The 16,166-nt window shown below is 42.9% G+C and overlaps 1 protein-coding gene across 4 annotated transcripts in view; it reads left to right on the top strand.

Moving 5' to 3' along the window:
• Positions 1 to 603: 603 nt before the first annotated feature.
• The window catches only part of ARMC8 (armadillo repeat containing 8), an 83,820-nt gene continuing 68,257 nt past the window's right edge, over positions 604 to 16,166 (top strand). The window contains exon 1 of one of the 4 annotated variants that reach the window (XM_075829715.1): positions 604 to 779. In XM_075829715.1, the coding sequence (XP_075685830.1) occupies positions 726 to 779 (54 nt within the window). In that variant the 5' untranslated portion in view covers positions 604 to 725. The remainder of the gene's footprint in view (positions 780 to 16,166) is intronic. The other 3 variants (XM_075829716.1, XM_075829717.1, XM_075829719.1) reach the window with 3 other exon arrangements.

Here is a 16,166-nt window from a genome sequence, read left to right as displayed (position 1 = left end):
TGTTGGATTCATTGTTGTTGATCGATGCACCAAGGTTATCTTGGTCATTACCTGGGACGCAAACACAGTAGATTTCATATTGTTCAGCAACGTTGCTTTATATTGAACATTACTCTGTGTCTGTGCCCCCTCTTTCGGTGGTATTGTATTTGTATTTATTTCTACACGCCAGAACTGTGAACTAGGTCTCGAATGCCTATTTATAGGGGGCACTTGAATACCCATCTGTAAAAGACTGCAGCAAAAACAGCAGAAGATAATCTGTGCATGGAAATCCAGAATGTCCTATTTACTAACAGCGCAAACCAAACCTGCAACTGTAAGAAGTGATAACATAGTCGTCTAGACGTTTCATGTATATTGCACACAGCCACGATACTCATTCATACCCGGTAGTAACTATACAGCATGAGGTAATTCAATATACCCATCCGCTTCCCGCCGTGTCACCCCGGTTATGATGCCGTGTAAATAATCCCACGTCTAGAATGTGCGCGGCGGCGATGTACACAACAGCTGTCACTTCACGTAAACCTGCGCTTGTTTCCAGTCGGCACTTTCCACACAGCTGACGCATCTCTATCATTTTAAAATAAGATTAGTATAACCTAAAAAAAAATCTGTTTATTTTCTAAGCCATCCCGTAATATGACTATGCTCCCGTGTTAGCAGCAAGATCTGCCGTATATACAAGTATCCGTGTGGAATCTGCGGCTGTAGGCAGGATGACCAAGATGGCGTGTGTGCTGGAGCCTCCGCTCCGGATGAGCGTGTTGTCTGTGAGTATGTCAACGGGGTCAGGCCGCACCCAGCCTGGGCAACGTGGGCACCGATATGATGCAGTGTGTGGGTACTTGGCGCTGGCCGGTTGGGGGTCAGGTTTATCGTATTTGGTACAAAGGCCTTTGTGCACCCGGCTTATACAAGTGAAGTGACTATCATCATTAGTAGCGGGGAGTGTAGGGCATCGTGCTCACCTGGCACCTTCTCACCCTGGCATTCATATAGAGCCCCTTTATAGTGAATAGCTGCCAGTACTACAACTACCAGGGAGTTTATATCATTTTCACGACTTCTAACGTTTGGGTCACCTGATTTATTTCCATGCTATCTGTTGCTTCGTGATGCCCCCACCTAGGGAGACCTGGTATACAGCGGAAAAGTTTGGTATGTGTATGAGGGCACACTGTCCGTGTTGCTAGGTTACTGGCTGATATTTGTCTTCTCTTATATGAAGTTGTCCACGTGATGATTGCGCCACGTATGTGCTACTTTATCCACGGTGCTGATATGTACATCAATTTTATAATGACTTCCGCCATGAGCGGTCACCATCCACCGATCTGGTCTGGAGGTACAAAACATTGTATGTTAGGGAGTAAAATATATATATATATATACGTATGTATATTTCCCTTTAATTGACAAACCAGTGGAACCAGTTCGGTGCCATCATCAGATGGTCATGGAAAAGTGTGCGTAACTCACTTGTAAGGAAAGTCCAAAATAAAATGTGCACAACGTTACTGTAACATCTATTGTCAGAATTACGAAATGGCTTCTCTCTGCTTAGTCTTCCACATCGGGTTTCACATCTGTGCTGGTAACAAGTGCCGGTTTATGAGACTTTCTGGATTATTGGATTTCTGGGATAAAGGAGTTTTACATTATATACATTGATTAACCATAACATTAAAGCCACTGATAGAAAAGAATACCACTGATTATCTCGTGACAATGGCGCCAGACAAGGCATGTGATGTATTAGGCAGCATGTGAACGGTCAGATCTTGACGTTGATGTGTTGGAAGCAGCAAAAATGGACAAGTGTAAGAATATGAGCGACTCTGCAAGGGACAAATTGTGATGGCTAGACGATTGGGTCAGAGCATCTCCAAAATGGCAGGTCATGTGAGGTGTTTCCAGAATGCAGTGGTTAGTGCCTACCAAAGTGGTCCAAGAAGGGACAACCGGTGAACTGGCATCAATGTCATGGGCGCCTAAAGCTCATTTATGTGCAATAGGAGTCAATACCACAGAGGAGCTACTATGGCACAAATTGCTGAGAAAGTTCATGACGACTATGCTAGAAAGGTGTCACAACATGTGTTTGGGGCAGTTCAGAAGGTCTGGTCAGAGTGCCCACAGTGACCCCTGTCCACCGCCTAAAGCGCCTACAACGGGTACATGAGCATCAGAACTGAACAATGGAGTATTGGAAGAAGATGGCCTGGTCTGATGAAGCATGTGGACTGCTGGGTGCGCGCGCGCGTTGTTTACCTGAGAAAGAGATGGGACCAGGTTGCACTATGGGGAGAAGGCAAGCCGGCGGAGGCAATGTGAAGCTCTTTCGGCAGGATAATGCCCTTTTCCACACTGCAAAGGGGGACCTACACAATATTAGGCCTTAGGGTATGTTCACACGGCCTATTTACGGACGTAAATCGGGCGTTTTTGCCCCGAATTATGTCCGAAAATAGCGCCTCAATAGCGTTGACAAACATCTGCCCATTGAAAGCAATGGGCAGACGTTTGTCTGTTCACATGAGGCGTATATTTACGCGCCGCTGTCAAATGACGGCGCGTAAATAGACGCCTGCGTCAAAGAAGTGACCTGTCACTTCTTTGGCCGTAATTGGAGCCGTTATTCATTGACTCCAATGAATAGCAGCGCCAATTACGTCCGTAATTGACGCGGCGTTCAAGCGCCTGCACATGCCGTGACGGCTGAAATTACGGGGATGTTTTCAGGCGGAAACATCCCCGTAATTTCAGCCGTTACGGACGCCCTCGTGTGAACATACCCTTATGGTTTTAATGTTATGGCTGATGTGTCTATAGATCCTATGTATCCATACTGTGACAGAGCACGTGTACTTGTTGCTTATGGTGCTGCTGCTTTAATTTCCCATCCCTTCAATGAACGTTAGGCCTTTTTTACACAAGCGTATTTAACGTCCGTGATACGCGCGTAAAAACCACGCGTGTTGCAGGACCTATGTTAGTCAATGGGGTCGTTCAGACAGTCCGTGATTTTCACGCAGTGTATGTGCGCTGCGTAAAACTCACGACATGTCCTATACTTGGCTGTTTTTCGCGCATCACGCACCCATTGAAGTCGATGGGTGCGTGAAAATCGCGCACGGCACACGGGAGCACTTCCGTGTGTAGCGCGTGATTCGCGCAACAGTAGATAAAGAAATGAAGGAAAAAATAAAAGCACTGCCTTCATTTCTTTTTCTAAACTGCAAAACGGATGGCATAAAGTTAGGCATAAGCAGATAATATTTTGGTGCATTGGGCGCACGGCACTGGGATTTCTATAGACTTCTAAGTAAGCTCAGACGTGGTGGATTTGTTGCAGACCTTTTTGCAGCTCTCCCATTATCTGACTGGGGCTTCCAGAAATCCATGTATCTGCTTTAGAAACTTCCCCATTTACATGTATGAAAGAAATGTTTGCAACAAATCTGCAGCATGTGAATATATCCTAAAGCAGGGAGAAGCTCTACCCCAGTTCTTATCTTTTGTACATTCGCTCGTCATCCAATAAACTATTCGTATTCACATGGAAAAAAACGAAACCCGTGCCTCATAGTGTAGTAACACGGACTCATGGCCTGCATGCGAGAGGGAGGGGGTAAGTATAAACTTTTTTTTTCAGCATTGCTTTCCACAGCAGAAATTCCGCCTGAACAAACACACCACAATGTAGTACGGTTTTGCAGACGGAATGTGATGCGGATCCCAAGCAGCGTATATTATTATAATTATTATTATTCTTCAGTTACTTATATAGCATATTGCACAGCGCTGTACAGAGGTCCTCATTTTTGTATTTTTTTTACTTTTTTTTTACTGTCCCCATTGGGGCTTCCAATCTAAATTCCCTATTGGTATGTTTTTGGCATATATAACCCTTCGCGTGCTGTCACACGTGGCAGATTTTGTTGCAGACAAAACCAGTTCCATTCATCTGAATGTGCAGGTGCATGGATTTCTGCAAGTTCCATTAAGTTGAATGGAACCGATTTTCAGTTGCGGAAATTTCTGCAACAAAATCTGCCGTGTGTAAATCCACCCTAAGGCCGAGTTGACACAGGATGAAAGCATGCAGCGTATCCGCCCTGTCCGCCGCAGGGAATTCTGGGCGAAAAAGCGCACCAAACTGTGGTGCAGTTTTTCGCCCCGGAATGTCCGCTGCAGAAAACTGCAGCACTTAGCGGTTTCATCCCAGCACCAGCCGCCTGAGATGGAGCGTCATCCCAGGAGGCCGGCCCTCTGACGTCATTGCCATTTACAATAAAATAAACGCCCCATTGACCGTTCAGGGGGTTATTTACATATCGGGCGCCAAATATAACGGCACCGATATCTAAATATAGGAGGAGGCTAGAAACATAGTTTAAAAAACTTTAAAGTGACTCCTGGTTTGTTCATCCCTGCCTATTACATGGTGCGCACAGCTGCGCGTGTATCGGCTGGTGAAAGGTTCTCTCTAAACTAAAATTACTTGTTTTTGAATCGTCTCATTCAAAGAGCCGTAACATTTTTATTTTTCCATTGATGTAACCATTTGTGGGCTTGTTTTTTGCGGGGCAATTATTATTGGTGCCATTTTGGGGGTACATATGACTTTGTTTAACTTTTATTAAATTTTTTGGGAAGGGGGATGGAATAACATCAATACAGTTGTATTTTGCGGTTTTCTTATGGCGTTCACCATGTGGTTTAAATAACATGTTAACTTTATCATTCGGGTTGTTACGATCGCACTGGTTTTTTTTTTCAATTTTATTTGAAATGTAAGCGTTTTTTTAGTCCCACTAGAGCACTCCACAATGCGATGTTTTGACCTCTTATATAATGTTTTGGTATACATTGTAATGGTTCTGGCACGGCCTAATCGGCATTTGAACTGCTTGTTTTCCGCATTTTTTTACAGCGTTTTTCGTCCGCAACAATTGAAGCTAATGCAAGGACCGCGGGTAAAAATCACTGCGAAAAATGCTCAGAAAGGAAAGCCCCAATTGCTTTTCTGCCTCCCATTGATTTCAATGGAGGTCAGAGCCAGGCATGCCGTGCTATGTGTGGTTTTTTTTTCCCGCGAGAGGCCAAAAGCCGCCCAGGGAAAAAAATGACTCTGCCTTCCACTAAAAGCAATGGAGGGAGGGGGGGGGGGGCGATTTGGGACTTTTATCTGGTGCTGATTCTGTGACGTGGTTTCCGCATCAAAATCAACGGCAAAAAAAAACTCCTTAAAGGGGTCATCCAGGTTGTGACATTTTTTTCTTAGTGGCTGCAAATGAAATAAATAAAACAAAAAAGCAATACTTACCTGTCCTTGCCCCTGCAATCCAGCGCTTGTGCTCTGGCGGCAGTCCCGTTCACAAGTATTTTATTTATTTCATTTGCAGCCCCCTAAGAAAAAACGTTCACTTTCTGGATTACCCCTTTAAGGCCGTGTTCCCACAGCGCAGATTTGCTGAAGATTTTGCCTTCATTTTTAAAGCCAAAACCAGAATTGGAGCCAGGAGAGCAGACCTATAATGCTTTTCTTTATATATTTCTTCTGTTTAGGTTCCGTTCCTGGTTTTGGCTTAAAAAAACGCGTGCAAAATCTGCGGCAAATCTGCACTGTGGGAACCCAGCCTCAGGGTATGTTCACATGAACCATTAAAAACGGCTGAAAATTACGGAGTTGTTTTCAAGGGAAAACAGCCTCTGATTTTCAGCCGTTTTTGAAGCAGAAAACTTTATTTAAGGCTTTTTTTTTTTTATGCAAGGGTTCCGTAGTTTTGACAGAAGCAAATACCGCAGTCGACTGCGCTATGGGTCCCGTCAGAAAAACAGAATCCGTTCAGAAAGTTTGCCTTTCCGTTGAGGGGTTCCTCCGATGGAACAGTCTGACTGAAGCCACCTGTAAACAGGCCCTAAGGGGGTTATTTACATAGGGGGCGCCAAATATAATGGCACCGATATCTAAATAATGGAGGAGGCTAGAGACATAGTTTAAAGTGACACAAGGTTTGCGCAGCCCTGCCTGTTACATGGGGCACTCAGCTGCACATGTATGGGCTGGTGAAAGGTTCTCTTTGAGGCCTTAATCACACGAATGTGTCCTTTAGGCACGTGTAAAAATCGCAGCGTTTTTCTTGCATTTCTGTGTGACATCCGTGTACGATGCACGCCTGCGTTTTTTACGGGCGTATGTCATCCATATGTCACGCGTTTTTTACGTCAGCAAAAAAAAGTAGTGTTTTTCATTTTTCTCATAATATCTGTAGCAACTGTTGTATGAATCACGGAGAGCACACGGATGATGTTCGTGTGCTGTCCGTGATTTTCACGCACCCATTGACTTCAATGGGTGCGTGATGCGCAAAAACCGCACAAGAATAGGACATGTCGTGAGTTTCACGCAGCGGACACATGCTGCGTGAAAAATACTGAATGGCCCCATTGAATTGCATAGGTCCGTGTGACGTCTGTCGTTTTAACGCGCGTAAATACGCTCGTGTGAATAAGGCCTTAGTGTCTTTATTGTGCAAAAGTAGAAAAATATAAAAAAAAATCATATATATAATTGACACATAGAATAAAGGAAACGTGTTATTTACACCGCATGCGAACCACGTAAAGTTAAAACAAAAAATTATGGTGGAATTGCTGGTTTTGTTTGTTTTTCCTGTTCTGCCCAATTTTATAAAAGTTAATCAATAAATGTATAGGTACCTCAAAATGAAAAATACAACTCATCCTGCAAAAAACAAGCCATCGTATGATTATGTTGACGGAAAACGAAAAAAAGTTATGACTCTTTGAATGCGACCTATGATTTTTTTTTTTTTTTCATAATTAAGGGCCAAAATGGGCCGGTCATTAAAGGGTTAAGGTCTCATGCACATGACTAGTCAGGATTCAACTGATACCAATTACAAATAAGATGGTGACGTATACAGCTGTATTTTCATACTACTTTTATGCAGTCCTACAGTTTGCTCCACTGGATACTATTAACCATCAAAAACACAGAGTTTCTCCAATAAAAAAAATTACCGTATATGTCGGCGTATAAGACGACTGGGCGTATAAGACGACCCCCAACTTTTACCCTTAAAATATAGAATTTAAGATATACTCACCATTTCGTGCAGGAGCGCTTCACTATGGCCATCGGCGGCAGGACCCAGGACTCTCTGTCTCTTTGAACTCGCGCATGCGCAGATAGGCTGCTTCATCGCGCGAGATCTGAGAGGCAGGGAATGAGAGGAAAGGGCGGGCCAGAGGATCTTACAGAGATGTTCCCTGGCGGCTAATACCGGCTTCCCTCAGATCCGTGGCGGATTCCGTGCATCCCGGGAGCCTGTGTACCGGACTGCAGGCTCACAAGGTAACACACAACCTGTGTGTAGACAATATGTAGACTAGGGATGTCACGATACCAGAATTTGGACTTCGATACCGATACTTTGTTTAGTATTGCGATTTCGATGCCAATTTCGATACTTTTGCCAACAGTAATAAAAAAAAAATTCTTCCGTTTTCTGATGTGAGGCGCGACGTGTGATGAATTTTGAACGCGCCTCACATTAATAGTAATTAATCCCATCATGTTTCTCAGTCATATTGGGTTAATGTGCGAGGTACATGATGGGGTTAATTACTATTAATGTGAGGAACATGGAGGGTAAATTCATCGCACCTCGCGCCTCACATTAATAAGTGAATGAAAGCCGTGTTTATTTCATTTTTTTACAGCGTACACATCATAAATGATGCAAAAAAATTGTTGTCCGCGCCATTACTGAATGTGTGTATTTTATGTATTGAGACTTATTTTAATGTTTATTGTAAAAAAGGTGAAGGTGTATTTTTTTTAAAATTTAACAATACTTTGTTTTTACTTTATTTTTAAACTTTAATGTACTGACATATATCAGATATGTGCCAGTACATTAACCTGTGGACGGATAATACACAGGCAGTTGTTAGGACATACTTGGGTATGTCCTAACAACATGAAATATGGTAAGACAGCCCTGGGGTCCGTCAATAGACCCTGGGCTGTCTGCCCATATATGGTATGGCCCTCGATCGCGTCACAGGAATTCCCTGTGACGCGATCCAGGGGCATCCCCCCTTCTCACTTTCCCCTGAATGCTGCAGTCAGCTGTGATCGCAGCATTCAGGGGAATAACGGCGGAGATGAGCGGTTTCTCTGATCTCCGCCGTTATAGAGCGGGGCTGCGGCTGTGTAATACAGCCATTGCCCCGCTCCTGGCAGGAAGTGCGCGCGCGGTCAGCATGAGGTGATGCGGCCGGCGCTGCACTAATGAGCGGCAGTTCAGGCACTGAAGACAGAACATGGGGGTGTTTTGTAGCGCGCCCGCCATGTTCTGTCTCCAGTGCCGCCGCTCATTAGTGCAGCGCTGGCCGCATTGCATCATCCTGACCCCGCGAACTTATCATGACTCAGGAGCGGGGCTGTGGCTGAATTACACAGCCGCAGCCGCGCTCCCATACATACATGTGTCACTATACTGAGCTGTGCGGCTGCAACGTGCATCCCTAATGTAGACAATATCCGGCATATAAGACGACCCCACACTTTTGACATTTTTTTAAGGGTGTAAAAAGTCATCTTGTACGCCGATCTATACGGTAGTTAAAGGGGTTGTCCAGGCATGGAAAACTGATGACCTATCCACAGGATAGGTCATTAGTATATGATCGATGGGGGTCCAACACCCAGACCCCGCACCGATCCGCTGTTCAGGCTGCCTCCAGCCGCTGGATGTTATGCAATGTTCAGTGACGGAAGCAGATGGCTCTGTCTACTGCATAGCGGCTGTGTTGCAGAACCGCAACTCTTCTCCTATTCACCTGAATTGGAGCAGTAATGCAGCTCGGCCGCTATTCCGTGACCGGAGCCATCTGTTTCCGGCATGAACATCCAGTAGCCGGAGCAGTTGATTGGTGCGGGGTCCGGTGGATAGGTCATCGGTTGCGTGTGGCTGGACAACCCCTTTAATTAATTTTATCTTACTTTCTTTTATATTTTATCTTTCTTTATTTTATTCCTAATTAATTAAAAAGTGCAATTTCATTTGGCAGAAAATCTCTCCGCTCAGTAGCAGGGCAATCAGCAGTGGATACCGTCGTGTGGTAAATATACGGTAGTATACACTATGTTAACATCTGCGTTCGGTATTGCCTTTGCTGTGCTCAGTCATAGGAGCAGAGCAATGAAACCACTAGACACACCAGTTGTGCCAGATCTGCGACGGAGCCTCCAACTCGGATGTGAACAAGGCCTAACTGATGGTAAAGTCCATAACGAAGTTAAATCCGAGTGGAAAGAACTTGATTGGGTGTTGCATGTTATTCCCTAAACCTCTCTAGAAGTAATGCTAATCTAATACTGTGGAATAGAGAAATACAAATGTCCCCCGTTGTGTTTATACTCGTGTGTGTACATCGTTGCATTTCCATAAAGCTCTTTGTTATTTTTCAGACAATGGGTTAATATGCCAGAATAAAGAATAAGCTCTAGAAAGCACCGCTCTGAACCCGTCACTACATCATGGGAATGCATGTGACAGCACATAGACTTTCAACTCGTATCCCTACTTAGGCCTTATTCACACTGCAATTTTTTTTACTTTAACTCCTGGTTTTGGCTTATAAAAAAAATTAAGCTGAAAAACTTCTTACTTATCCTTGTAGACTTTTATCTTTTTAATCTCATGGGATAAAGAACTAGGCAGTGATGTAACTGAGGCCTTTTGTCCTTGTTCACACAGTGCAGATTTTGCATGTATTTTTTAAGCAAAAGTAGGAATGGAACCTAAACAGAAGAAATAAATATATATATGGGCCTTAGGCTAAATGCACACGTTGTGGAATTTTGGTGCAGAATATCTGCATCAAAACAGCAGGTAAATGCAGGTAAAATCCGCACCTAAGGCTAGATTCACACGAGCGTGGGGAAACTCGGACGGGTCCAGACTTGAGCCTATGGAGGGATCCGTGAAAACGGAAGAGAATCGGAGAGGATATATTTTTCAACGGACCTTTCACACGCTCAGTTGAAACAGCCGTGCGCACACCCACATTGAAATACATGCGTCCGTGTGACGGCCGTTGTTTTAACGGCCATCACAGACGTATTCAACGCGTGTGTGACTAGGCCAAATAGTTCATTTTGTGATGCAGTTTTTACATTTTGATGGGGAAATAATTGTGTTTATGCTGCGGATTTTGGTGCATTTTTATTTTTTTAAGACTAGTCAGATACAGTTTGCAATCGGAAACACAAGATAAATTGACATGCTGCAGATTTTAATATACGTGCAGGTCAATTTACGTGCAGAAAAAAACCCAGCAACGTGTAGATGACATTTCTTAAAATTTAATTTACTTTGATAGTAGTGTATTACACTGCGGATTTACCACACGAAAAATAAGCGCGGCAAATCCACTGGTAGTACGTATCGTGTGCATGTGGCCTCATCGGTCCGATCGCCTGGATCCAATTCTGGTGTAGTCTTAAAATATGCATTCAAAATCTGCACTATGAACAAGACCTTTATACTTAGGGTATGTGCACACACACTAATTACGTCCGTAATTGACGGACGTATTTCGGCCGCAAGTACCGGACCGAACACAGTGCAGGGAGCCGGGCTCCTAGCATCATACTTATGTACGATGCTAGGAGTCCCTGCCTCGCTGCAGGACAACTGTCCCTGCACTGTGTTCGGTCCGGGACTTGCGGCCGAAATACGTCCGTCAATTACGGACGTAATTAGTGTGTGTGCACATACCCTTAAAGGGGTGTTCCAGGCGCCAGCATTTTTCACCAATCCAATGGATAGGTGAAAAATGCTAGATCGGTGGGGGTACCCGGGTCCACCGATTTGGCAAGTGGTCGGACCCCCACCGATCTAGCATTTAGCTAAAAAATGTTGGAGCCTCGAATACTCCTTTTAAAGCTCATGGGTTCTCTAGGTTATAAAAATGTTCCCACATTTGTTGGGACTGTCCCTTAGACCTCTTTCCCACGGCAGTATTCTAGTCCGTATTTTGCATCAGTACTTGGAAGCCAAAACTAGGAGCCGGTCCATAACCCCTGGAAGGGGTGCAAATATTTCCATTATACTTTTTCTGTTTGTTTTCCATTCCTGATTTTAACTTACAAATACTGATGGAAAAGACTGGCCAGAATACTGCCATGTGAAAGTGGCATTAAAAGTTGTTTTTTTTTCTTAATATGACTTCTCGCCTATCCACAGGATGATAAATGTCAAATCTGTGGGGTCCGACCGCTGGGATCCCACCAACCCTGAGAACGGGGACCCCGGAGTGCGAATTTCGAATTTCTGCACTTGTGCTGTTTCCCCCACTCAGCACCTTTCTTCAAAGTGGTTGGAGACTAGTGGATAGGGAGGGGCCACCCACAGCCAAAAACACATTAACCAGTTCAGGACCGGGCTATTTTGAGCCTTCAGGACCAGACACCGTTTAGCCATTTTTGGCACGCGTTAGTTAAATGGCTATTACTTTTTTATTTGTTGGGCTAACGACGTGATTTTTGCGATGTTTTTTCCGTAGACAATGCAGGTTTCTTTTTTTTTAATCATTTTTATACACATCCTTTTTGCTATTTTAGAATGTTTAGGCTTAAAGTTTGAAAATAATAGTAAAAAAATAAGCTTTTTTACTTTTCAGCTATATTTTTTTTTTTTGGTAACAACATAGTTTTACCCTAAAATAGACCTTTTTTATTTGTGATCGTCATTGTCTACCGGAAATTTACATGTCTATATTAGAGTAATTGGGTCAGGGCTAGCGTTACGACAATGATTGGCGGGGTTTGGGGTGGGTATTTTATGTGTATTTATTATTAATTTTTTTGCACTTTACTTTACTTTTTATTTTTTTTATTACTATGGTCTGTCCCTCAAAGGTCAGAAAAGACCTTGGGGGACATATATATATATATATATATATATATATATATATATATATTTTTTTTTTCTTTCTTTTACACCATCTCTTTCCACTGTAACTGGGGAAATCATCCCTCTCATAGTGACTATTGTCACTAATGGGGCTGTGCTGGGTCTAGTAAAACCCAGCAGCAGTCGGCCACTAACAGCATCCCGGCGATCATGTGACCAGTCACATGATCATTGGTCTCTATTCATATACACAGCATTCATTGAGCGCTGTATAGAAAAGATCAGAGAAGATAGAAGCAGTGAAAGCTGCTTCTGTCTTCTCAGGGTCCCCAGCAGTCTCTGACTGCCGGAGACCCGACATTCAGCTGCCCGATCACTCTGGCAGCAAGCTAAAACCCGCGCCGTAAATAGTCTATGGCGTGGGTTTTAAGTACCCTGACCACTGGCCGTAAATACACAGCCAGCGGTCGGGAACCAGTTAACTATAGTTTATGCCAGAAACTGGCATAAATAACAGAAGTCTACCCCAGATTTTACTCTGTGGCGCACAGACATCCAGAAATGCACCTAAATTATTAAGAGGCATGTGCCTTATAATAAAAAAAAAATGTGCTTCTGTTTTCCACAGCAGACATTCGGGACGAAAAACTGCACCACAGTTTGGGCGGATACGCTGTGCACATTTACGCATTGTATCCGCCCTGTGTGAACATACCCTTAATGTGGTTTGTGACTAGTAGGATTTTATATTATAATGCATCTTTTCTTTTTTTTTTTTTTTTTTTTTTTAAATCATTAACGCAAAGACATATCATCTGTCTGGATTAACATCTGCCTTGTATCGTTCTCCTTTTTATTGTTCCATTTTTTCTCAATAAAGAGAGATTACGGCCGGGATCACACACACCGTTTTGATGCAATTTTTGGTGCAGTTTTTGGATCATGCTCAAACATCGCTCCATTCAAGTTCCTACTCACTTCAAGGGGGGTGCAGGGAGGAGGATCTGAGGGTTCGGGATCCCCGTTCTTGATTTGTGGGGGTCCCAACGAAAATAAAATTATCACCTATCCTGTGTTTAAGTGATAATTTTTGATTCTCGGAAAACCCTTTAACAAAGTATATTATTTATTCCGTAATTTTGATCATTTATTAACATGAGTATAACTTTAGAATATTTTCTAAAGCAGAATTCCACCCAAGACTTGGTATGGCTGCAGTTAGCCCCAATACTCTTCTCTCCTCTCCCTTCCCATGTTTCAGAACTTCACTACATTATGTGAGTTGTTTTTTTTTTTGAAGATGTTTATTTATTCTTTTGTTCTGGCTGAAACAAAGTGGCATTCTGGTTCCTTACTATTAATGGCCTATGACCCCTGCAAATCAGGTTTTTTAAGCGGCCACGGTGTCCCCTTCATTGTGTACATTGCTCTGTACAGCACAGCTCCATACTATTATTAGTGGCCATGCTTAATTTTACATCTTCATCCCATTTTCTTGTTTAGGACAAATCTGTGGCGAATTGTAATGCCAGGCACAGCCGCTACAAAAAGTTCAGTGCTGTGCCTGGTAAACAATGTAGGGGATCTTGCAGGGGTACCGAGAGTCGGACAACCACCGATCTCATATTCATGGATAAATAACCAATGAAATACTGTTCTAGAATCAGACCCCAATGTGAATAAGACCACAGATCCTATGTAATGAACACTAGTAAATACTGTACCAAATAATTCTATAAATAATCAATTACCTGTGGAAGACATGATGGCAGTATGAATCATACACCTGAGGAAACACCTCGACGCGCGTTTCGCACCCTTCGTCATGAGGTGACTAACTCACGATTATTTAGTACAGGTTGCACTTACTAGTTTTTTCACGTTGGGGTCTAATTCTAGATACTTGATCCCAGCTTGATACTATTGATTTAATTTATGTGGATAACTTATTGATTAGGACTTCGATGGCTCGACACTTGAGCTGTTTTTAAAGAAGTGTTTTTTATACATTATTTTATGAATTTGTAGTGTTTTTTTCGTCCATATTGTGGACTAATAAAGACTATTTATTATTTTTTAACAATTGTGAATTGTATTTTCTTTTGAGACATTTCATTGGTTATTTGTGCATAATTATTATATGTCTTGTTAATTGATTTATGCTCGGGATATATATAGGTTATATCATATTAATGGATATGTCCTAAATGTCTAAACTGGGGATGTCACGATACCAGAATTTGGACTTCGATACCGATACTTTGTGCAGTATTGCGATTCTGATACCAAAACGATACTTTGCCAACCGTAATAAAAAAAGTTCTTCCATTTTCTGATGTGAGGCGCGTGGTGTGATGATGAATTTAACCTCCACGTGCCTCACATTAATAGTAATTAACCCCATCATGTTTCTCAGTCATAATGGGTTAATGTGTAAGGTAATTGATGGGGTTAATTACTATTAATGTGAGGCACATGGAGGTTAAATTCATCACACCTCGTTCCTCACAATAATAAGTGAAAGAAAGCCGTTTTTATTTTATTTTTTTTACAGCGTACACATCATAAACTATGCAAAAAAATTGTTGTGCAGGTTATTACGGCTGCGCCAATACCAAATATGTGTATGTTTTATGTATTGAGACTTATTTTAATGTTTATTGTAAAAAAAAAGGTGTATTTTATTTAATTTAATATAACTTTATGTTTTTACTTTATTTTTAAACTTTAATGTACTGGCATATATCCGATATATGCCAGTACATTAGCCTGTGTACGTATAGTACACAGGCAGTTGTTCGGACATACCTAAGTATGCCCTAACAGGAAATATGGTAAGACAGCCCTGGGGTCCTTCAATAGACCCTGGGCTGTCTGGCCATATATGGTGTGGCCCTCGATCGCGTCACAGGGATTCCCTGTGATGCGATCCAGGGGCATCCCCCCCTTCTCATTTTCTCCTGAATGCTGCAGTCAGCATTCAGGGGAATAGCGGCGGAGATGAGAGGTTTCTCTGATCTCCGCCATTATAGAGCGGAGCTGCGGCTGTGTAAGGGCCTGTTCACATCACTGTTCATTTCTGTTCCGGGGTTCCGTCGGGTGAATCCCGCAACCGAAAGTGAAACTGACAGCACAGCTTCCTTTTCAGTCACCATTGATCTCAATGGTGACGGAAACATCGCTAATGCTTTCCGTTCGTCACCATTCCGGCTGGTTTCCGGTTTTCTGACGGAATAAATAGCGGAACAGGCCCTAACTGACAGTTGATCCGTTTTTATCGGCTCTTCTCCTGTTTCTTCTAGTATTTACATAAACATTCTGGTGCTTATTTGCAGAGCTCTTAGGGATGTGTAAGGCCCTGTTCACACTGAGGTTTTTTGACGCGGAAACCGTGTCAGAATCCGTGCCAATATACGGCCGAAATCACCCCACATTGACTTCAATGGGAGGGAGAGGCGTTTTTCTCCCAGGCGACTTTTAGCCGCTTGCGGTAAAGAAAAACGGCATGTCTTTTCTTGCCGTGGTTCTGCCTCTGACCTCCCATTGACATAGAAAAATACTGCGGCGCTTGTTTCCGAGCGTTTTTCGCAGTGTTTTTTACCCGCAGCCCTTACATTCGCTTCAACGGCCGCGGGTTAAAAATGCAGCGAAAACCGTGGCAAAAAAAGAGCAGGCAGATCAAAATCTTCCTCAAAATTCCTGAAGGAATTGTGAAGCAAACTTTTTCTGCCTGCAAATAACTCAGTGTGAACAGGGCCTAAGGATATTTCTGCCTCCCATTGACTTCAATGGGAGGTCAGAGGCGGAACTGAGGCAAGAAATTACATACCGCTTCAAAACACCTCCGCCTCCCATTGAAATCAATCGGGGCGATTTTGTTTCTGCGTCAAAATCAGGGCCAAAAAAATGCTGTGCGAATTGATTCAAATACTTCTGTAGAAGATCTGCCGGACTTTATTTTTGTGTTTTTATCATAAACCTTTACGAAGACTAGTCCTGGTCATACATGATAATATTTTTGTGCAGTTCAGACAACTGTCAAGTGATTTATAGTTTTGTATGAGGAAACCACGACCGAAATCTCCAGGCCAGGATGGAAAACTTTTTTGTCTTTGCCGTGAGAGACCAGAAAAAATTTACTTATTTTGGAGATTACTAAATTATCAGCAACAACATTTACACAGGACATCTTGTAAAAAT

This window comes from Rhinoderma darwinii, chromosome 6 (genome assembly GCF_050947455.1).
Source record: "Rhinoderma darwinii isolate aRhiDar2 chromosome 6, aRhiDar2.hap1, whole genome shotgun sequence".
Classification (NCBI taxonomy): Eukaryota; Metazoa; Chordata; class Amphibia; order Anura; family Rhinodermatidae; genus Rhinoderma; species Rhinoderma darwinii.
This window is presented reverse-complemented; position numbering and strand designations above follow the sequence as displayed.